The 24374-nt window shown below is 40.9% G+C and overlaps 1 protein-coding gene across 1 annotated transcript; it reads right to left on the bottom strand.

Moving 5' to 3' along the window:
- Positions 1-508: 508 nt before the first annotated feature.
- Positions 509-24114, bottom strand: LOC147139545 (uncharacterized). Its single transcript, XM_086045746.1, has 25 exons — positions 24110-24114; positions 21841-21896; positions 19648-21726; positions 18571-18693; positions 16443-18434; positions 15195-15328; positions 13703-13870; positions 13430-13609; positions 11602-12193; positions 11051-11200; positions 10386-10603; positions 8909-8984; positions 8542-8832; positions 7640-7876; positions 7395-7547; positions 6820-6998; positions 5492-5684; positions 5290-5409; positions 5096-5215; positions 4316-4336; positions 4158-4219; positions 3859-4051; positions 3134-3262; positions 2825-2963; positions 509-650 (listed from the first exon to the last, which is right to left on the bottom strand). The coding sequence occupies exons 1-25, from the start codon at positions 24112-24114 to the stop codon at positions 509-511; spliced, it is 7752 nt and encodes a 2583-aa protein (XP_085901872.1).
- Positions 24115-24374: the final 260 nt, after the last annotated feature.

Raw genomic sequence — 24374 nt, 5'->3', positions numbered from 1 at the left:
AGGTTTAGGTTCAAAACAAAAGTGTTGTTTTGGATTCTTCGATTTATTGCATTGAGAAGAGTGATGCAATGGATAAAACCTTTTCTGGACAAATGGTATCAATTTGATGTCAGGTATGTTGCGGATGCTAATGAGGCCATTGTGAGACTGCTGACTGCATTTCAGCCGGAAGCCAAAAGCACTGCAGTGGTTTACTTTCATATTGCCAAGAGATCATCTTCCCCCGCTGCCGATACTTATTCTAAACACTTATTTGCAGGAGCAAATTTCAAAACAGCCCCATCAAACTTGGCCTTTACTCAGTGGGAAAAAAAAGACAAATGCAGCCTTTAAAAGTCACTCAGGTTTACTTGTTTTCACATTATAAATAAGTCATTCATGTTCTTTATAAAACATCTGCTTCAAAAGTGCTTCTGGTATGTCTGTGTGCATTATGTATTTTCCGTATGTCCCAAAAGTGGAACAAAACACGCACATGCTGTATGTAACAGTGTCAATTCAGCATGTGCTATCTGATGCGTTGCCGGGGTGTGAAGTTGTCGATGATCCGGGGACTGCAGTGGGTCGTGTAGTGCAGGGAAGGGTCAGAGTAGTTGAAGGGCTGAGGATTGTTTGCTTCCTGTATGTGGTCTGACAACAACTGAGGCAGACTGAAAGAAAAAAAAAGGCATAAAAGCAGGTCTAACTTTCTTATAGTACAATAATCCTGTCGCGGAGCTGAAGAGTTTCATAATTGGGAGGAATGTATGCGCTACATCACATTTATGGGAGACAGGCTGACATCTTCAATTTGCACAATGTGAGCCATTACCGTCTAAAAATTGTTAATACTGATAACTAGCGTTGTTATACCTCATTTATGGCCAAGAGGGACAGCTCTGTGTAATGTGGATGTATCGTGAATGTCTTTCTGTGTTTAATGTTAAATAAAATTTACATACTGCAGACAATAATCTCAATCAATTTATGGATATGTTTGAATAAGGCCTTGTGCCGTAATATTCAACAACTAATGAATATTAATGTGGAATCCATCTTAGATAGATAAAGAATAGAAATTTAAAAAATATATATTTGCAGAGGAGGTGTTTTTTTGGGAACATTGGCGGTTGTTGTCATATCGCAAACTTGGAAAGATTATTTTATCCGACCCGCCTCACGATAACCATGTCATGATTCACTCTAATCTAACATTGTAATCCCACAATTCTAGAGCCATCCCCCTACATTATATCCATAGGGTCTAGTTTACAGATAACATAGAAGGCAGGCCAGTCATTGTGGGGATTATGTGTCTCTAACACCTGGCCCAGATGCCGTGCATCTGTAGAGACATGCGGGAGCCAAGGACACACTATGAAGCACAAAGTCACATTATACTCAAATCTGCCAATGAGAAGTACTTTAGCATGGATTTACATCCAACGTACAGAATTATTATAATCATCCAACAGTATGTACTCTATATATGAAATTCCAACAATGACCTGTGATTATTACATGCTTGTATATTTATTTCAAACATTACACTGTTTAGCTCAGGGGTCATCAACCTTTTTGAAGCTGAGGGTTACTTCTTTTGTTCCGATTAACACAAGCAAAACCTTAGCTAGTACCGCAGTTTGATAATGTCAGAGCTCGCCTCCCCAGGCTCATTGTCCCATTCACCTCGACAATACTCATTTGTGAAATAACACATTTTCTCATATTACCTTTAATAAGATTATTATCCTATTATTGACAATTAACAATGTTAATAAATTATCACAATGATTAGGAAAGCAGATACATATCAATCTGCAATAACTTCAAATCGCAATGTCCCATCACAGGTGAGCTATTTTTTAGAACAGACCTGCTGGCTGCGCATGTGGTGACCTCTGGTTAAATGATCCTTGAATGATAATCGTTTATTTCAGAGTAAATGAGGAACTACTAATCCTAAAAATGGACTTAATTGATCATTTACTGAATTTTGCTGATTTCAATCCCAAAATGGAATCGTCATCATCATCTTCCAAACCGCTTATCCTATACAGGGTCGCGGGGAGTTGCTGGAGCCTATCCCAGCCGTCAACGGGCGAAGGCAGACTACACCCCGAACTGGTCGCCAGCCAGTCGCAGGGCACACATAGACACTGTCACTGAGCGGGAATCGATCCCACGCTGCCCGCACACAACTCAGGCGTGTGTACCACTACACTATCAGCGGACAAAATGGAATCGTACTATTACTATTTATTATTGAAGTTATCCGTTTATTTGCTGCTTGTCATCGGTAAGACGACGGTATGATCCCAGCTGACTTTGGGCTATAGACACGGGCTACGTCCTGGGCTGATTGTCAGTCAATGGTAGACCAAACAACCAGACAAACTCACATTCACACCTATAGATAATTGAAGCAACCCCGTTCAAACATGGGAGAACATGCAAACTCATCACAGAATGGTTTTGGGTATGCCACCGTGTAGTCAATTGTTATTATAATCATTATTATTATATTACATTATATTATTAAACTGCCATGTGACTGAATGGCGACGAGTTGAGGGTAACCTGCTTCTTGCAGCTGAGATAAGCTCCAGCCCACACCCTGAACAGGATAAGTGGTAGACCCCCCCCAAAAAAAACATTAAAATAGTGCCCCGACTAGTTATAGTAGTAGAGTTACCAGTCTGGTTTATTTATTTATTTAAGTTATCCCGGGGCACAGAGGACTTCTTCTGCAGCATTAAACAGCACACAACTTGTCAAGCCCTCCAATATAATTTGCAGGTGTAGTCAACAATGATTTTATGTGTAGCTAGCTTGGATTACTTACTCTCCAGTCACTGTCTTCTTGCAGCAACAACAGAAACAGGCCAGTGCAGCCAGAAGCAGCAGCATGGGGATGCCAAAGCCAAGAACCAGGCCCAGTATAAGATCTAGGTTGGTTTTGTTGTCCACGTTATCTCGATCTGCTATATTTGAAACACAATTATTTTACTCAGAGTTCTTCAACAAAGTTTGGTCAGCACAACATTTCTATCAGGTTTGTTTCTTTGCATATTTAATTGCATATCCCACATATAAGAACTCATTAATTTCCGAGACATTCATGATCCTATGTTAAAAGTGCACAGATACTTACTTAATACACAAGATTGTGTTTCATCCACATCAGTTGTGCCGTTGCACATACACCTGTAGCCTCCGTAAGTGTTGATGCAAAGGGCTGGGTGCACACACATCGCCTCTTTGGCCTGACACTCATCCAGATCTGTGGGTGGGAAGGCATTGAGCAAGTTGGAGAGACAAATCTTCAACAAAACATTTTCTACTCTTGTATGACAATGCAAAGGCAATTTGGATATATTTAGTCAACACTTGATGGTACACTTAATCTCCTAAAAAGTAAAACAGTGTTTGATGATATTGTTGTCTTGAGCTGCAAGACTTAAAACAATGGACACGAATAATTCCAAGCATGCCGGGGGTTTTGAAAAAAGTGTCTCTTTACTTCTGCAACCCACAGAACATCAGCGACAGTTACAGCGAGACATGACGCAATGAGCTGCACTCTGTCTAATGACTTCCGGGTCAAAAGGACCCCGTAGCTGTCTCAGGCGCCTTAATTAACTTAACAAATCTTATTTAGTTAGCCACTGATTAAATACTGTAATATAAAACATAAAACATGTTGAAAATTACTGTACCAAAATAATAATAATTAAAAAAAAATTATATACATGGTTGAGGAGCATGAATGTCATCAACTTATGTACCCAACATTGTCCAACAACAACTACCATGGGCCCCACAACAACAATGGCATATTTTCAATATGGTGAATATTTTAAAGTAGTGTGTGTTTACCATCAACGTTTATGGTGCCTATGTCGTAGTGGCTGCTGACTCTGGCCAGGTAGTCTCTGATGTACCAGTGAGGTGTGTCACTGGACACATTGATGCGATACTCAACCGGACGTGGAATGGAACTCTGTCCTGGATCCTTTTTACTGGCATTATAGAATTTGTTCTGGAAGCCTAGGGACAGAATGTTTACCAGCTGGGGAAAAAATACACATTTGTATGTTAGTCTGATTGGAGTGGGCATTGTAACTTGTCACTAGCCTCCAGCAATCACTGCGATTGCCACAGACCCACCAACCCACCTGCTCAAGTCCATCAGCTCTGTTCCTCCTCCAATCCACAGACACAATGAACACATTGCCGCCTGTAGACACATCAAGACATCAACACCTACGTGATGACCTCTTATGACCAAATATGGGCATGGTGAGTATAACAATTAATCCCTATAAATAATTACCTGGAGGATTGGCAGAATCACCTGTGCAGTTGAAGATAATTCAAGTATTAGTATTATTGTTATTACAGGAAGTAAAGCTACACAAATTAGGACCACCACATTATTCAAGTGGAAGTCAACGCAAACATATTTTTTTCAAGTATATGTTCTATGCAAGCCCACTAGTTGAAACAGGGCATTCTGAAAAATATTGCGTTTGTGGAATAAGTGTTAATCCACTCGTTTTTAGTTATCTCTGGGGGCGGCCATTTTGTTTTCTGTCGACTGAAAATGACATCACAACTGCTCACAACGACCAATCAGGGCTCAGATTCAAAAAACAGGTCAGCCGTGATTGGTCGTTGTAAGCAGTTGTGATGTCATTTTCAGTCGACAGAAGACAAAATGGCCGCCCCCCAGAGATAACTAAAAACGAGTGGATTAACACTTATTCCACAAACGCAATATTTATCAGAATGCCCTGTTTCAACTAGTGGGCTAAAAAGGAGTGCATTTTGCTGATTAACTTATATTGCAAAAATGCAAAATTAATCAGAATGCCATGTTTCAACTAGTGGGCCTGCTGGGAACATATTCTTGAAAAAAATATGTTTGGGTTGACTTCCGCTTTAAGTGGCTGCATAGCACGGATAAATTAATCACATTTGCATGTTTGTCCTTGTGAATGATTTTGTGCTCAGATCATGAGCAATTGGACTCTAATATTACTTTTCTTTTTAACATAGCTCTTCCAAAGTAAATTTCCATTCCATTAAACTGATTTTCAGATATTTTACATACCACATCCATCAGAGTCCTCAGCGTTCTGGTATCTGCAGAAGCAGTCGACAGATCCTGGTTTGTTCTTACATTCAAACTTGGCATTAGGGCACGTTGACATCCCAGCACACTCGTCAATATCTTCAGTACATAGACGGAGAGTGGAATCGTTTTAGTGAAGGTGCGGGATCATTTCTCTCCAAGATGTTCCATACCCGTGCAATTGAAGCCATCGCCGAAAAAGCCGGGTTTACACGCGCAGGTGTAGTTCTGCTTTGTGCTGGAGCAAGTCGCATCTTTGTGGCAGGGGAAGGTGAAAGGGGGCATGCACATGTCTGGGAAAGTACAGCGTGAAACAAGACTGAGGAGTGAAATTGCTTGTTGGAACCGAAAGGTAGCCATTTATTTGTGACCGACCATGCTCAAAGCACTTGTAGCCTTGCTTTCCATTGGACACAGTTTTATTGGGGCACTGTCCACAGTTGAAGGTCCCGCTCTGTAAATCCGATTGGCACTGAACCCCTCGGAAACACGGCTTACCTTTACATGGGTCTGCAATATTCCCACAAAACTTCCCACTGAATCCTTTTGGGCATAGGCAGCCCAACACCTGGGACATGAGTAACAAAGTACATATTAACAACTGTCTGGTGCAAGTTTATGATAGGCACGTCTGAAGACAGGATTCTAGGAGTCATAAGTATCACAATAACAACATATAGGGCTAGTAACCCGTGAAAATTGACTCCAAAATGCAACTGGAATAATCAATGATCATCATGACACTATCAATAAAGATTGGCGATCTTGACAAAAGAAGCCATGTAAGCCCGTGTTGTGACATTAGCGCCACTGTATTTCATGAATGAGCTTGTAACTGTATGGTTGGGATCATGAGTAGATCTTTTCTTTCTTCAAACCTGATCCATTCAATTACTTTGGAAAAGGTTTATTTTTGTCCACAAGTTTTGTTCCATTTTTTTAGGCCTGTCTCTCTACTTTTCAGCAAATGACAGCAATGCCACTCCTCTGGGTTTCACCACTGCCCTCTAGAAGTTGTTGTTGTCACTAACAGATGTTTCGTCAAGTCTATTTTAATAGATCTCTCAATAATTCTGTCTTCAACTGCTGTTGTTGTTTTCGTTAGTGTACCTGTTCAATGTCTGGACAAATATTTTAACTTGGTATGAACAATTTTTGTACGATGGCTGTGACTGATTAAAAACTAAATCTTTCTCCTTCACATTGACAGCTCATTGACTTTCATGTTGGTTACACCATTGACTTTAAATGTAGTCTATACAGATAAAATCCTAAGGTGAAGCTGAACATAGACATTCAGCACTTTACAGTAACCTAAACAAAAAACTCCTGTCAGACAAATGTACAAAAATTGATTATTATAACAAAAGGTCTTCTAAGTTGTATATGTTTTATTTTGTTTTGTTTTGTTTTGTTTTGTTTTGTTTTGTTTTGTTTTGTTTTGTTTTGTTTTGTTTTGCTTTGTTTTGCTTTGTTTTGTTTTCTTTTGTTTTGTTTTGCTTTGTTTTGCTTTGTTTTGTTTTCTTTTGTTTTGTTTTGTTTTGTTTTGTTTTGTTTTGTTTTGTTTTGTTTTGATGCCCAAGCCAAATGTTGTCATGAAGGATGGAACTAGCCTAACCGTTCTAATAGTTTTTAGTCACAATTATAGAGTGCTGTATATGTGAATAGTCAAACAAAGACATTAGCTTCTCTCAAAGGTTTACCTGGAACTTCCCATGTAGGTGGTTTTCAATGATGCTGTCAGACAGACAGGTCCCTCCATTAAGGCAGTTGCAGATACGCAAAATGGGGGTAAAGAAGGAGCTGGAGAGCTTGTCTGTGACCTTAATAGTAAGCTTGACGGGCTTGGTGCTGAGGGGCATCCAGGTTAAGTAACCATCTCCTGGATTGGAGAAAGCATGTGGAGTCTGATTGGACCTCAATCAAATATTTGAATTTCACAGTAACAAATTATACCACAAAGAGCAAGCCCTTTTGATACAAAATCGGAGAAGTGAGGTAACCCTCTTCACTAAGGTGAATTTTTTCACGAAATCAATGTGCTTGGAGAGTCAGTAGTGCTCAGAAATGCCGTTGTGGATTGAGTGTGAGTGGATTAACTCTTCTTCCACAAATGCAATATTTATCCCAATGCCTTGTTTGAACTAGTGGGCTTGCATTGAGCATATTCTTGGAAAAAATATGTTTGGGTGACTTCCTCTTTAAAGAGTACTTGGCCAGTTTGGGTCAAGGGTAAGAAACATGCCTGTGTCTGTGCGCGTGTATTTGTGCGTCTCACCACTGCCAATGGAGACCTGCGGGGGTCTTGGGAAGAGTATTGAATAAATGATAGGATCTCCATTAGGATCCTGGGCAATCATTTGTATGTTGACAGTAGAGTTGACCTGAGCATGGATCAGTGTAGGTTCTGTCACTATGGGTGGTGTATTGCCTACCAGAAAAAAACAGACACAACATATTCTGTCAAAAGTACAGCTCACAGGTTAAATAATATTCTCAAAATACAACATTAAAATGTCTTACCATATATTCGGGCCAAATCCTGGTATTTTTGCTCTGCATACAGGGTTTGAAGCCCCAGGTCTGAAGTGCTGGATGCAAGACTGTCATGGACACACTGCATGCTGCCTTGGCAGGTTCGCCTCAGATCTTCGACCACATCAGGACTGAAGCCCTCCAGCAATTTGTTGAGGGAGACTGGTTCAAATGGGTCCAGTGGAGGGGAAGAGAACAGCAAGCTCTCTGGTTGTGGAACAGCCCCTAAGCACACAGTTTGTAGTGTAATTCGTATGTGCAGTTTGAAATACAAAATGTACCTTGAAGTGGAAATCAACCCAAACATATTTTTTTCAAGAATATGTTCTATGCAAGCCCACTAGTTAAAACAAGGCATTCTGATAAATATTGCGTTTGTTGAATAAGAGTTAATTCACCCGTTTTTAGCCATCTTTGGGGGCGGCCATTTTGTCACTTCTGTCGACTCAAAATTACATCACAACTACCCAAGGCCCAGGTAACGATCAATCACGGCTCAGCTTTAGAAAACGGGCGTGATGTGATTGGTCATTCCCTGAGCCCTGGGTAGTTGTGATGTCATTTTCACTCGACAGAGATGACAAAATGGGATGAGATGGCTAAAAACGGGTGGATTTTGCTGTTTAACTCATATTGCACAAACACACTATTAATCAGAATGCCGTGTTTCAACTAGTGGGCCTGCTGGGAACATATCCTTGAAAAAAAAAGTGTTTGGGTTAATTTCCGCTTAAATACTTTGATTGACTAAGTCCATGAGACATTTAGTTCCATTAATTGCACTTGTATTATACATGAATATATAACAACAAATGCTTAGAGCCAAAGTAATGTAAACATTTTGCACTGAGGATAGTCAAATAATAAAAATGTATCTGCAATTCACTCACAGGACAACCCAAAAAGATGCAGCTTGTCTTCTGAGGGCGGGTTATAGTCTACTGAGGGCAGCAGCTGGCCATCAGACATGAGGAAGTCATCTGAGCGGTTTGTACTCCAGTGGCCCATGAGTCCCACTGTTCGGTTGTAAAAGGTCTGCGGAACTTCCACCATGGCTGCCAGGTGCTTGTGGCCTTCCACACGCCACACCAGCACATGCAGACCACCGGCGTACAAAGCTGCACAGCGATCCAGTGAAACACAGCGCACAGCAAAGTCTCTTTCTCCCATGTGCACGACACCTGAGAAACATTTTCGGTTTCAGTGTTTCATACAACAGAACAGTGTTTAATGTTGTGTCATATGTGTAGCTGTTACCAACAGTGACAACAATTTCAGCATCATCTATAAACAACTGCAGTCCTTCTCCTTTCTCTGCACATCTCCATTCAATCTGGAAGAATCAACCAAATACAGATACAGTACATTTTTTTTTTGCTCTGAAACATTTTTTTTTTCTTTTCATAATAGTGTTTTTCTTTTGAGAAATATTACTAACACATTTTAATCTTAGGGTCAATTTGATCCCAGGGATATTTGCCTCCATAAAGTGTTTGACATAAAATTGTCGACCCGTCTTTGAGTCAGGCACTTTATTTGTTGAATACATAAATGCCCCCTTGATAATGAAACTTATCAGCGAGTTGACCTGTACTCTAGCGCCACCATCAGGCCAAACTTTTAAATTAGAATTAAAGTATCTTAAAAAGTTTTCATACAGATCTCAAATTTTCTGACAACATTATTGGCCACAAGAGGATGAAACCTATGGTTTTGGTGATGAAATGACCTTTCCTGTAGCGCCACCATCGGGTCAAACTTTCAGTTTTAGAGTGAGGGTATCTTGAAAATCTTTCATCCAATTTTATTGTAATTTGAGGTGTGCATCCCCTGGACATTTTTTTTGATTGATGGTCTTATGAAGAGCTCAAATGTCTTCATCATGGCTGATTGCATATCTGGTGGGGCCTGGAATTATTTTGATATTATCAGCGCTAAGTCTACCCTGCTGTTGAAGTGGGGAAAGGGACAATATTACCTTTATATTTTTTGAAGGGATCATGTCTGCTGGTGATTGAAAGGGAATATTGTTTCCCCCTACCCCATGTAACATTTTGGGGAAAAAAAAGGAAGAAAATTCTATAGCCCTTCTTCTTCAACAAGAAGGTAGACATGCTGCTAAGGGTGTGTCCCTCCAGACACACAGTCAGCCATGTTGAAGGCATAAAATCGTTATCCATGATCTTCATAACTATCGATTCAAAATATTTTAATAATTTTAATTTTGGAGGGGAGACGTGTACCGGTAGTTGGAAAGACTTGGATGTGATCAACTCGCAAGCCTACATTGGCTTCCTCATTTTAGAAGGAGTTCACAAGTCAAATTGTTTCCCACATGCAAACTCTGCGAGAACTTATCAATGTTCTCGCGGAAATAGTTATTTTCCCCACCCCCTGTAATGTAGCAACACAAAAGTATCAGCTCTACACCAGCAGGTGTGGGGATGTTATGTCACACACACACGCACACACACACACACACACACACACAGACAAGTTTTCGGCAGCTAAAACAGGTTGGGGTCAAACCTGACCCCTGAGGATCACCAATGTGTGTAATATGTGTTCAGTACATTGAAAAAATAGCATCATGATAATTTTATGTAAAATCAGTTGTCTTAAAACAAAAGTCTCCATTAGAAAGGAGAAATTCAAAGATCCTTAAACGGAACTCATGACAACACATGCACACTCATTTCTGCTGTCATTTTTTTCCATGCACGAGCACACTGACCTTGCCAATGCCCTGGTAGAAAGCAGCCATGCGTACCACCACTGGGAAGTTAATGCTCCCTTTTTTGTGTGTGCGCAGTCTCTCAGTCTGTCCTTGCAGAGTGAAGATGTTGGATCCAGTGGTGGAAGACAGCCGCACGATCACAAACTCTCCAAGTGCCTTAAAGGAGTACTTTGTGCCATCAAAGGTGATGAAATGGAGGCTGCCATAAACTAATGCTGCGTTGGACAAATACAGATCATTTGATAGGAAATTGGAAAAGAATTTCAGGATTATAAGAAAGTTGAAAATACTATAAAAACAAAAATAAAATTAAAAAATGTTTTCCAAGTTTTATTTACGGCACTACTTTCACCTCATTCACCGACCGGTAATGCGACCAGGGGCAACTTGGAGTCCAGATTCTTGCCGAAGGATACTTGGACAGGGCAATTTGAACCCGCAATTGGTGGAGAGATGACCGCTCACCTGAGCTAAGCCACTCCCGTATGTTTACATGTAGACTGTCATTCACATTTAGTAGCGGAGCATAGAGTTTAATTAAAAGATGATGACGTGTAATTCAATCATTACATTTAAATGTCTATGTGTAATATGACTGCTGCTTAATTGGTTCTGTGTGAATATTTTTCATTTTTGCATTCACAACAAAGAGAGCTCCTTACCGACACCCTGTGTCACCCTGTTGCTTAGCTTGGAGCCATCCAGGCCGGCCCAACTATAACCTTTGCAGCGGTCAATTGGACGCTTTTTGAGGTAAAGGTGGCAAAGAGGAGACCCAATACAACACCACTGGAAAGGCAGAAGATCTTCAACTGAAGAGATAAAAAAAAGGAAAGAGAAATGCCTTGTCAGATTTTGTTCAAGAGAGCCTGAAGTCATTCTTCCGTATATATCAAAATTGCACATTATGTCCAATATTTCAGCACCTTCTTTGACTTTGATTACATTGCAAGCACACCAAATTACTAACCAAATTTGTATGCACGAATCCTTAAAGGAGATGCCTTGTTTCAACTAGTGGGCTTGCATAGAATATATTCTTGAAAAAAATATATGTTTAGGTTGACTTCCCTTTTAAAATGGTGCTTAGTTACAGTATGTATGCCTATTTGCATAGTACTTACATAAATACATTTCTATGAATACTGTTTTGGTTTTAATTTTGTAAAGCAGTGAATGTAGTCATTGCCTAAGAAGCAATGACATATATTACCGATATGTTTCTGTGTGCTTTGTCTTGAGAAGTAGCGCTCATTGTAACCTGCCAGCAGAGGCCCCTGAGGATCATACACACATCTCTTTCCTGATCCATATTTGTTGGTCAAGACTGACCGGAAGATATGGCCCCCATCACCACCCCATCTCTGTCCCCTCAAAGTTTTCAACTGTGATCCTTGGTCAGTGGTATCTTGCAAAAAGGACAAATCCTCCAGAGCTTGGGTGCGGGTACAGTGACATGAGGGTAAGCTATCAGTCCAGTCAGAAGGATCAGGCTCCTTCATTGCCCATGCCTGGCACATCAGTCCTGGGTTCGCCTCAGACTCATTCGCTCCACTTAAGTCATACACAATCTGGCCTAATTTCCCCAAGGGCCCTTTCACTTGTTGCGGCCTGTATCTTCCCCCGGGGCCAAATATGTTTTCTGGGGGGGCAGTGGACTCTTTGTGGGTGATTTTCCCATCCATATAGCCGATAAGGGCATCGTGATGTTCTCTCTGGCCCGGACCCCATCTCATGTCGCCGTATTGCAGGAGAGCAAAGGACTGTACCCCATCCGTGGTCAGAATACACTGGAAAGTGTTTGTCTGTAATGAGCACACATGGTGTAAGTTAATGAACACATTTTATTGGTTTGTGTTCTATGCTTCTGTCGTATACACTGGCACTGTGTGCACCAGAGCAGTGAATCCCAACTACTGTGTGACGGTACAGTAGTGTGCCATGAGAGATCATAAGGCTGCAGGAAATGATCCAATTTCAGCTAAGTGATCAGAAAATTTCACTTGTCAACAGATCATTTTAATCAGAGATGGCTTCATCCCCAAATGTATTTATGATTTCAAAAATGTCTTTACTTTTTCCCTCTACCACATTAGGCATTTGAGATATTTTCATTTTTTGTTTTGAAGTTTGATCTACTTTATAAAAACTTGCACAATACGGATTCCACCATGTATTGTAATCTATAGTACTATTATTATGAAAATCTGATGTGCTAGAAGAAAAATTGAAAAAAAGTTTTAGTAAAGTTTTTTGACTAGTTTTTAAGATCACATTGTGTTTCTGTCTTCAATTCTTGAAAAGTATCAGCTTTGCATTCAAGGGAACGGGCCCAGATTTCACACAAAGTTAGTACATATCGGAGGATGTACTTGTGAGTAAACTGAGAAATGCTCGTTATTATTTAAATATTGGTACTATACTGAATATAGTACTTTTTGTGACAGTTTTGTTTTGCTGCTGGTCCGTGAGACTTTTCTAATACAATGAGCCTTGGCTCTATGAAGGTTGGGAAACACAGGACCAGAGTGCATATCGTCACATTCCTAAAATAATGTCATAAGTCATATTTTATGGATTTTTTTTTCTTCAGAAAACACAAAACACTGAACCAGATATTGATTAGATTATATTTATTAATACTGTAATTCATTTCAGGGGTAGAATGATCTGTTTGGATGTACCATTTTTAGTAGAGGTGGCTGGTGTCATAAGGAGATGCCTATGGGATAAAAATTTTTTTAAAAAGCCCAAATATGACTTAGGCAATTGTTTTAGGAAGGTGACACGTTTGTATGCATGATGCATGCATGCTTTTGTGGAGCCTGCCTCAAGAGGGCGCCTAAATTCAATTTATTAATGACAGTAGAGCAGACACATGTGAACAACTAACTACAAAGCTTCTGATATTAGTATTGGTTTTGTTATGCATACCAACTATATGTCCAATTTCAAGCACACCTAAAAATCGGACTAATTTCATACAAAAGTTGTCTCCATGGTTGGGACTCAGAATTTTGTCATATAATTAATCATGTTACCTCTGATTGGTTGATCTTCTGGTAAGACACAGCCATTAAATGGTCCCAAGTGATTTTGAGTATCCAAGAAGGACTGAATGCAGGCTTTCCTCTCTGCCCCAAAAATGTTGAAACATCAACGGCTGTACGATTAAACACTATGTGCGAGTACACATCTGCCTTATCGGATGCACGGTATTCCTGGAAAAAGAAAAAAAAATGACGGGATTAAAATACTACAGCACTCAAATATTCTTTTTCAACCTCTTCCCTGGCCTTCAATTTATGACCTACCTTATAGAACAAACGTCCATCGCCTTGGGTGAGGTCAGCATCATCCCAGAACACCGCCAAAAGTGACACATTCATATCAGTGGGAAACCCAGCGGCTAATGGAGCAGGAAACAGATACTGCTCATTCTCAGCAGCAGACTGAAACTGGACAAGTCCATTATCAGAGAACTATAACAGAAAAGAAAAAAAAGCAAATCTCAATAAAAACTGCATTGACTTATTGACTATTCAATAAATTGTGAAAATTTTCATCATCTTTATCAAAATGTAACAATACCTTTTAAGTCCATATTTAAAGAGTAAATACTGATTTTATATGGTAGCAAGAGAAAGTATGTGAACCCTTTGGACTTAATTGGATTTCTGCTTAAATTTGTCATAAAATGTGATTCGATCTTCAAGTTACAACATAAAACAGTTTTACTAAACTAATACGAAATAATTACAGTGGATATAAAAAGTCTACACATCCTTGTTCGAATGCCAGGTTGTAATACAAAGGCGATAAAGAAAAATAAGATAAGACTAACATAAACCATTAAAGCGGAAGTCAATATTCATTCACAGTCAAGTGTAATATTCCACAAACGCAAAATTCATCAGAATGCTGTGTTCCAACTGGTGGGCCTGCTGGGAACATATTCTTGAAAAAAATATGTTTGGGTTAACTTCCTCTTTAAAAAGATTTGCACCATCAATGGAACCTGTACCTGTATAATTGAATTTAAAGCTTTTTTTGTGTGTGTGCATCTGAAAGGCAGGTGCAAACCCACACATGCACACACAGTGGTGCCAGCGTAGCACAGGCAAAATAAGAGGTGGTGGGGAGAATACTTCCACTTGTGTAAACATTTGTGAAATTAAAAAAAAAAACAACAACATATCATCTATTCAGCAATATGATCTAGGGCTGACTTGAAGCCAGTCACAAGAAGGAGTAATGCCTCATAAAACGCTTTCAACTGACAATTGACATTGTCTGCAATTATTCAGGTGTGCAGTCCCAAAGTTTTAATGCAACATTATGCAGGGAGAGCACGTATACCCAATTGCCACGCCCACTGGGTGAGTTAAATAAACAAAAGATGGCTCTTATGCGGTGGCTGACTTCGACAAAATTATCATAGATATGGATTTCTTTGCTGTAACACAGTTGTTTGTTTGCCTCTTCTACTTCACTTCCTATTCCACCACTTCAAACGTCATTTGCGCTTTTTGCACTCCCAAATGTTCCGTGGTGAAAAAAACATCAGAAGTACATAAAAGGGCAGAAATGTCTTACAAATACAGCCGATTGCTACCACTTTTACTCCTGTTACATACAGAGCGTGCAATTTGTTCGAGTGAGTCAACATACAATTTCACACCTGCTATTTGGGATCTCAGTAAAATAGGCCCTATGAATTCTGCGCTGTAGTGATTCAGGTCATTCCAAAGGCTTCACACACTTTTTCTTGCGACTCTATGAGATTTTCTCTCTTAACAAACTTACGTAAATTCTGTCATATAATTTCCCCATGAATGGAAAACCTATTGGTGGTTCGATGTATGGAGAATTTCCATCTTTTGTGTCCGTGTGTATTTTTCTGTCGCCAACCTCTGCTCCAAATGGGTACAGGTTGCTCTCTGTTGGTGCAATTCAAAGTGTTGATCAGTACAACTGTTAGACATAATTGCCTTTAGTTTATGTTAGGCCAAATTGACACAAATTAAAACATGTGAAGTGAGTTTTTGTAATAAAAACCGAACCCGGAACACACCTGAAAAATCATCTCTAATAGTTGGCTTCAATACCTTTAGTGTGCCAGAAACAATGTGTTGCAAGTAAAGGGAACATGATTAATTTGCCCTGAAAACACAATAACAAATACCCTGTAATAATTTCAACCCAAACATATTTTTTTCAAGAATATGTTCCATGCAAGACACTTGAAACAAGGCATTCTGATAAATATTGCGTTTGTGGAATAAGAGTTAATCCAAGATGAGCCCTGATTGGTTGTTATCCGGAGCCCTGAGCAGTTGTGATGTCATTTTCAGTCGACAGAAGTGATAAAATGGCCGCCCCCTGAGATGGCTAAAAACGAGTGGATTAACTCAACCACTTAACCACAAATGCAATATTAATCAGAATGCCGTGTTTCAACTAGTGGGCCTGCTGGGAACATATTCTTGAAAAAATATGTTTGGGTTGATTTCCCCTTTATAATATGCACGAGTGCATATTGCACAGTAGTTTATGTACTGTACTGCTTATTGAACTGCATTTGTTTTTTGGGGGTTTGTGTTTTTTATTTATACAGATGTGATGGATCAACAGATAACTCCCCTTGAATAAATAAAACTCACACCTCACCTGGACTGTTTTCCTCCGCTAGCTGGCTAGCGGATGGAGTAAATTGAGACTACATTCAAAATTTGCTAGCAGTTTGAAAACTACAAACTCCCCTTTAAGTGTCATTATATATTTGTAGAAAGCTTTTGTTTAAAATATCATATTGTTCAATATTTCATATAGAAATACCTACATTCCAAAAAATTCCTGAACACTTATTTGATGTCAGTGAACTTCTACTCTTGAAAATGAGTGAATACTCATAAGGGGTAATCAATGTCAGCAATAAGACAAATTGAAATAATTCTCAAATGGCACATTCTCTGTGACACACACATTACTGCAGTTATGTGGAAAAGCACAGGGTATTAATAAGAAATAAATGAATAATAATGCATAGCTAACCATTCTGAATCATGTTGCAGACTATATTTTCTTCTGGACAGGAACAGGTGTAAGACCCAGGCAGATTTGTACAAGAAGTGTGCCCCGGACATGTCACGTGTGACACACATTCATCAAAGTCCACACATCCTCGTTTTCCATGACCACTGTCTGTGGTTGCATTCCAGCCGTGACCGCAGGTACATTTAAAACCTCCTACATGGTTGGAGCAGGTGGCAGCAGAGTGACACTGCCCATTGGCCTGTTGGCATTCATCAAGGTCTACACACAGTGGCCCAATACTGACAAAGCCACGCATGCATAAACATACAAATGACCCCGGGGTGTTGTGGCAGTGAGCAACAGGTTGGCATGCATTGCTGAATGTCGCACACTCGTCCACATCTTCGCACCAGGAGCCATTTCCTGCGAAGCCCAGAGGGCAATGGCATGAAAAGAAACCGGGATTATTCCAGCAACGTGCCAAGGAATGACACGGTAAATCCTCACATTCATTGGTGTCGACGCACATTTCCCCCTCCTCGTGGTATCCCGAAGGACAAGAGCAGTTGTATGTTCCAGGAACATTGGCGCACACCTGATCAAGGCGACAGGAGGTGTTGTATTTGCATTCATCAATATCTTCACAACCCAACAGAAAGGACGTGTGCCCAGGATAACACTCGCAAATGAAGGATCCTGCGGTATTTTGACAGAATGAGTGCTCGGGGCACAAGCTAACAATTGGTTGTTGACATTCATCTATATCCTGACACATGGTGCCATTGAGAATAAAGCCCTCGTTGCAAGGGCAACGGTAAGAACCAGGGCTGTTGATACATGTAGACTGAGGCGGGCACACTGTTGAGTTGCGAGAGTCTGAGCATTCGTTTACATCGACACACGATGTTCCATTACTCCAAAATCCACTAATACATTCACAGTAATATGATCCAATTGCATTCATGCATGCCCCATTGTTGCAAATGTTCAAAATATTAGTTTCGTTGCACTCATTGACGTCCACGCATAAGTCCTTGACATGGGAAAATCCAGCATCACAAATACATTGGAAGCTGCCATTGGTGTTGATGCATGTACTATATTCAGGGCAGGTGGAGTTGTCCTGGCACTCATTAATATCCTCACAGTCACTGCTGTTGTTTTGGTAACCTTCCCAACACTCGCAGAAGAAGGATCCCACTGAATTCAGGCAGATGGAGGAATTAGGGCACCGAATCAAGCCTAGAGAGCATTCATCTACATCCAAACACATGGATCCATTCCCAGAGAAGCCCGAGTCACAAATACATTTGTAGCCGCCATTGACATTGTTACAAGTGCTGTTGTCCGTACAGGTGAAGTTCCCCATTGCGCATTCGTCCAGGTCCTGACAGTGCGTCCCGTTGTCAAGAAACCCTTCCCAACATTCACAGATGTAGGAGCCATAAGTGTTGAAACAGGTGGAGTAGCTAGGACATAATTGAACTTGGAATCGGTCACATTCATCCACATCAGAGCACACCGAGCCATTGCCTTGATAACCGTCTTTGCATTGGCAGTAGAAGGAGCCCTGATAGCGTTGGCACTCAGCGAGGGGATGGCAGATGGAACTGGTGTTTAGGCATGTATCTTCATTCACACATGTCCCCTTGTCATATACCAGGCCAAAAATGCACTGGCAGGTGTAGGAACCGATGGTGTTGCTGCATGCCATGCGTGTGCTACAAGTTGTGTTCTCTTGGCATTCATCTATATCCTCACAATCAAAGCCATCGCCCTGATATCCAGCCTGGCACTGGCAGTTGTAGGCTCCGTATGTGTTGTGGCACAAAGCCTGGGCACTGCAGTTGTGTGGCAGGGTGGAATTCTGCTCGCATTCATTTACATCTTGGCACTGAAAGCCGTCACCCTCCATGCCGACAGGGCAGTCACAGGTGAAAGATCCGGGTGTGTTTATGCAGCCGGCAACGTTATGGCATCCTCCATTTTGGACTTGGCATTCATCAAAGTCTATAATTCATCCAAAATGGGACATTGTCAGGGAAGCGGCCCCAAATGGAGATGAAGAAATCTCTCAAGAGAGTTACTATAATGACGCAAAATAGTCATAATGTGTAGTGAATGCATACGAGGAGTTGACACTTACCGGAGCAGTTCTTTCCATCACCTGTAAAGCCACTGAGACAGAAGCAGACATGGCTTCCCACAGTATTGTCACACTGTGAAAAATCACTGCACTCATGTTGTCCTGTTTCGCACTCATTTACATCTGACAGAAAAGGGCAGAAAGAAAGAATGACAATGAAAAACAATTGGCTACATATGTCCCATGGCACAGATTTACTTCCATACATATGAAAACTCCAGAGGAATGAGACAACACAAATATATGGAATGTCATGCCATTGATCTGATCAATTTTATCTAAGTCAGCTGTTTTCATTTCTATCAACCATAGATGATTTAGGCTATTTGCAGGTTCTGCAACTACATTCCCAAGTGGCCAAAAGCTGCTATTCAAAATGTGTATCGCGGGTGAACGCCGTCGCAATATTGAAGGGGTAACAACTATCTAAAATGCCATGTCATCTGTACTTGTGTCATTCACAACAAAAACAAACATTTCTGCGTATGAAGTGAGCACCAACCAGCTGGCCGCCACCAAGATTATTATATAAAGTGAACTTTACAAATTGTGTTTTGCAATAAAAGAATGACTATATTGTAGTTTCCATTTCATATGTATAGGCTAAAAAAGCACAGCGTGGAGAGTCTCAGTCACTGAAGCAGCGATCATTGTTGACAGCCTCTCAAATATCCACGCTCTCTCCTTTTACGTCTCACCCGCCTGCATGTTTCTCTTGTGTTGCAATAACATACCCGGTAGCTGAAGCAACCGAGGCGATTTGCTTCTTCCTTGACAAGCACGCCATGTTTTTTGTTGTTCAATGAAATTAAAGAGATGAATAAATAGAACAGGATATGTCGCGGGTTTTCCTTCTCAGCAAGTTGGTAATCGTGCACGGGTCAATCGCCTGTTGTGCAGGTGTGAATTGTCAACTGCTTTATTTTTTTTCCAATTGTCCAATTCAGTTGCGCTCGGTCACACCGCCCGGTGTAAATATTGGTCTTTCCATTGATTTTCGTGTTCTAGCTTTGAATTTGGAAAAAAAATTGTGATAACAAAATAAGAGGTAGATATTATTTGAAATATTTTCCTTACCGGTGCACTGAGTTCCACTGAGAATGTAGCCTTGCTTGCAAACACAGGAATATGAACCAGGGACATTTACACATTCCGTGTCATTTTCAGGACAAATGTTTTCCCTTTGGCACTCATCTACATCAAAGCAAGCCAGCCCATCACCAATGTAACCCAGGTCACACACACATTGGGGTCCAGCAGGTGAGTGGTGGCACAGGCCATTCATGTGGCACCTTGGGTCACAGAGTGGACTTGGTGGCACACAAGTGTCATTCAGGGCGACTGTACCATTCAGACACGAGCAAACATGTGCTCCGGGGGAGTTGACGCACGTTGAGAAATCCGGACAAATGGTATCCACGATGCACTCGTCCACGTCCCGGCAAGAGAAGCCATCACCTTTGAACCCCTGCTGGCAGGAGCAGAGGAAGTCCCCAATTAGGTTGCTGCACAGTGCCCGTGGATGGCACGTGTCCACCACAGAGCACTCATCAATGTCATCACACCGTGTGCCATTGACTTCAAAGCCTCGCTTACAGGTGCAAGTGTGGGAGCCGATTGCGTTGAGGCACGTCGCATTAACGTGGCAAGGATTCTCTTGACACTCGTCAATATCAACGCAGTCCATGCTGGCGGCGGGGCGGTAATATCCAGTCCGGCAGGGGCATTCATATGAGCCGTCAATGTTCTTGCATTCTTCATTAACGCCGCATGGATTTTCCCGTGCCGCACACTCGTTTACATCCTGGCAAAGAGTCTGGTTCACCAAGATAAATCCCTTCTGGCACAGGCAAGCGAAAGAGCCAAGGTTGTTCACGCACGTCGCCTTATTTCGACAGCCTCCGTTATCCACCAGACACTCGTTCACATCGCTGCACTGGATCACACCATCTCCAGAGTAACCCAGCTGACAGGTGCAGTTATAGATACCGGGCAGGTTAGTGCAAAGAGCGTTGGAGTGGCATTGAGTAGAAACGGAACATTCATCCACATCCGCACATGTGAAGCCATCTCCCCTGTAACCTGCTGCACACTGGCATGCGAAGGAACCGGGGAAATTAGAGCAGATCGAGTCGGGGCTGCAACGGCCTGCCGCGCATTCATCCAGGTCACGGCACTCGGATTTATTAAAGATGAAGCCGCTACCGCAGTCGCACAAATATGACCCGTTGGTGTTGACACATGTCGTGGGAGGAGGGCAGATGTTTGGTGTTGCGCACTCATTAATATCCTCACACAATCGACCGTCTCCTTCAAACCCCTCCAGACAGGAGCACTCATAACTTCCGAGCCTGTTGATACATACAGAATTGGGATCGCAGTCATTGTCCTCATTGCACTCATTTAAATCAACACACGTCAGGCCATTTCCGACAAAACCGCTGTTGCAGTTACATCGGTATGACCCGATCGTGTTAAAACAGTCTGCGTATAGACTGCAGATGTTGCTTGCACATTCGTCAATGTCCACGCAGCTCTGGCCATTACTTTCAAAGCCGTTGCTGCACGTGCAGAGATAAGTGCCAGGAAGATTTTTACAGCCTTTGTAGCCAAACAAGGACGAGCACACCTGCGGAGTCTCTGAACATTCATCGATATCGAGACACAGGTAGTTCCCGTTGCCCTTGTAGCCTGGATTACACGTGCACACGTAAGATCCGGGGTTATTGGTGCATGTTGCGTTCCAATGGCAAATATTTTGGTTGGTGCATTCATTTTTATCAGCGCACTCGAAACCGTTTCCCTCAAAACCGTCTTTACATCGGCACCGTCGTCCACCCTCAAAGTTGCTGCAGAGTGCGTTGGCGTGGCAGCCTCCGTTTTCTTTTTGGCACTCGTCAACATCCCGGCAGTTTGTACCGTCCCCGATGAATCCACTGAGACAAAGACAGCTGTAGCTGCCAAGGGTGTTGTTGCAGCGGGCCTTCGGATGGCAACTGTGCAGGCCGCTGAGGCACTCATCAATGTCTCTGCACACAAGACCGTCACCCTGGAAGCCCATGCCACATACACAGGTGAAATTGTTTTGGACTTTTAGACACTCGGCCTGTTGATGGCACTTGCTGCCTGCTGCCTCACAATCCCTCAGGTCAGCAACTGATGGAAATAAAGAAAGGGAGAGAAGAAGGTGAACAATGGAGAACTAAATTGTAATTAGTTTGGAAAATAGTGTCTTTTTAGTATGAATGAGGTGACTGTGAGTTTGTTCACCTGCAGAGGAGTACTTTAGCGTTGCCAAGAGACTGATCAGCCACAGGAGTGGGAACCTGGAAGGGCAAAGGAAAGATTCAGAAAGAAATAGCTGAAATCATTTCAAAATAAAGCGGACATTCCTCATGCTGTTTTCTTAAAGCGAGAGTCAACCCCCAAACTTTTGGGGAATATGAGCTAAATATTCAAATCTACCCATTTTTGTCCATCTCAGGGGGAGGCCGTTTTGCCACTTACTGTCAACTGAAAATGACATCACAGTTGCTCAGGATTCAGGTAACAACCAATCACCTGTTTTCTACAGCTGAGCCCTGAACAACTGTGATGTCATTTTCAGTTGACAGAAAGTGACAAAACGGCCGTCCCCGTGAGATGGCCCAAAACGGACATATTCTTGAAAAGACATTTTGGAGGTTGACTTCATCTTTAAAATAAGATTGTATCTTTAAGAAAAATCAAATAAACACACAAGGAGGGATCCTTTCATGCATAAGTAATGTCATCATGCTCTGTTTTTAAAATTCAAAGAAAAGAATTGACCTTAAAAGGATAAGTATAGGTTACATTTCATTTTCACACCATGAAAAAAGATTGTTGATCATTTTTATGGCTATGATGGCTAGGCAGATAAACATAATCCTTATCCTGGTTGAGAACACACACAGCTCATTTGACAAATGCTTGTCCAACATCAAAACTGATTATCAAGCAGGTTTTCTAATTTTTGTATGTAATTTAGAAAATATATACGCAGTATCTTGGCTGCAGTGAATGGTGCCGGGTCAGGGTGTAAACAGATTCATGCAATAAATTACAGTTCAGAATGTAAGCATTTACCTGCAACAAAGAAATGACTGTTGTGCTAAGTGTACATGTTTTTCAACCAAAACAAACTGGGTGGAAAAGTGAGGAATGAATGTCAGTTGCAGCAAAAAAAAAAAAAAAAAGGAAGCCAGTGCAAAGGTAAGGTTACGTTCAAGTTCAAGTATTTAGCGGCAACTTATCACAGTAATGGGGCGTGTGGAAGAGAGGTGAAGAGGAGGGGACAGGCAGGGTGGAACAAATGGAGGAAAGCGTCAAATATTGCTGAGGATAAACTATCATTTGCATCTTTCCAACTGACAATTGTGCCAATTTTACAAAACAAATCCACTGTTTATAGGTTAACTAAGTCTAACCCGAAAGACCTGCTGTGCCAAGCAGTCAATCGGAGGAATTATATGAATAATAGGTCTATGTTGGTGCTGATTGAGTTACCATCTAGATGTCACGGTTTCCTTTAGGGCATGTTAGGCTATTGTCTGTGCTGAAGGACAAGGCGCTGGTTGGACAATGATAAAACTCTAGCAGACTCCCATTACATAAATGCAGTCTATTCAAGATCACATATTTTTACCGCTGGATTAAACATTACACTCTTTTTAAAATTAGCATCAAACAAAAATAAACCAGTGTTTATTATATTTGACATTGAAGTGTGGAAGTCCACATTAACTTTTCAAAGTTACTGTACAAACGACCCTTCCCAATAGGTTTTAAGGGTCAAATGAGTCTTTTGAAAGCTAATTGCATTTTAATTACATTAAAAATAAAATTGGAAATATATATATATATATATATATATATATATATATATATATATATATATATATATATATATATATATCTTTTTTTTCATTCGTTATTCTTTGTATTGATTTAGCAAAGAAGATAACAGTACAGACGTCAAGTGAACAGTAACTCCATATTACAGTTTTAGTTATACCAGCTACCAGCTCATTACAAAGTTACCTGTACGTTATTGTACTTTTAACTGTAGAATGCTCATGTTTCACTCAAATAAGGTAGGCTAAATATGTCATCATTTTGCACCTAATATACATATTACGTCACCACAACATTTTTTTTTTTAATTTGTAAGTGATAAATCACATCACATTTGCATCATTCAGCACTGAAATACAGTCAGAAATTGAATGGACCCTCATAGGTTTAATCAAAATCATGCATCTGTTACACATCCATGTTGATAAAAATGAAGATATATAAAATGAAGGTATGTATATTTTCTATAGATATGCGTATTCTGAATATAGCTTTGTCAAAATTTGAGCATATTTCATATTTTTTCACAAATCAGTACACATGTGCATGGTATTTTTTTTTTTTTTTTTTACAATGTATACAATGTATAAAGTGTTGAAAATTGATTTCTCCCTTTGGTGGTGCACTGTTAATGATTTAACAAGGAAAATTGTTTTGCACTCACCCCATTCCCCTTCTCCTTGTGGTCTTGTGTGAGTGAATTCCCCTCGTTTGGATCGCACACTGTCAACTGGCAGTCACTCACAAATTTCACTTTAGTCTTCAAGTGGCTCCTTCCGCCTCCTCCTTAGTCTTGATTCATTCACCCCAGGGAATCAGGACAATAATGTGCACTGCCCTGACATCTTAAACCTCTGGGAAGGGGAACACCCATATTCTGCTGGTTGTGCGTAAGCTTTTTCACAATACGCGCCAAAGGTGTCCCTCGG

The sequence above is a fragment of the Filicampus tigris genome, chromosome 11 (genome assembly GCF_054856515.1).
Source record: "Filicampus tigris isolate MCC_2025a chromosome 11, RoL_Ftig_1.0, whole genome shotgun sequence".
In the NCBI taxonomy this organism is placed as follows: Eukaryota; Metazoa; Chordata; class Actinopteri; order Syngnathiformes; family Syngnathidae; genus Filicampus; species Filicampus tigris.
The sequence above is the reverse complement of the archived record's forward strand: the minus strand, read 5'-3'. Positions and strand labels throughout refer to the sequence as shown.

What these genes read in the sequence shown, in the direction of transcription:
- LOC147139545 (XM_086045746.1), bottom strand. An exon ending in AGAAGATCAACCAATCAGAG is followed by an intron (nt 12,194 to 13,429) that starts GTAACATGATTA and finishes TGCTCATTACAG; the next exon opens with ACAAACACTTTCCAGTGTAT. An exon ending in GCATCTTTTTGGGTTGTCCT is followed by an intron (nt 7,877 to 8,541) that starts GTGAGTGAATTG and finishes CTGTGTGCTTAG; the next exon opens with GGGCTGTTCCACAACCAGAG.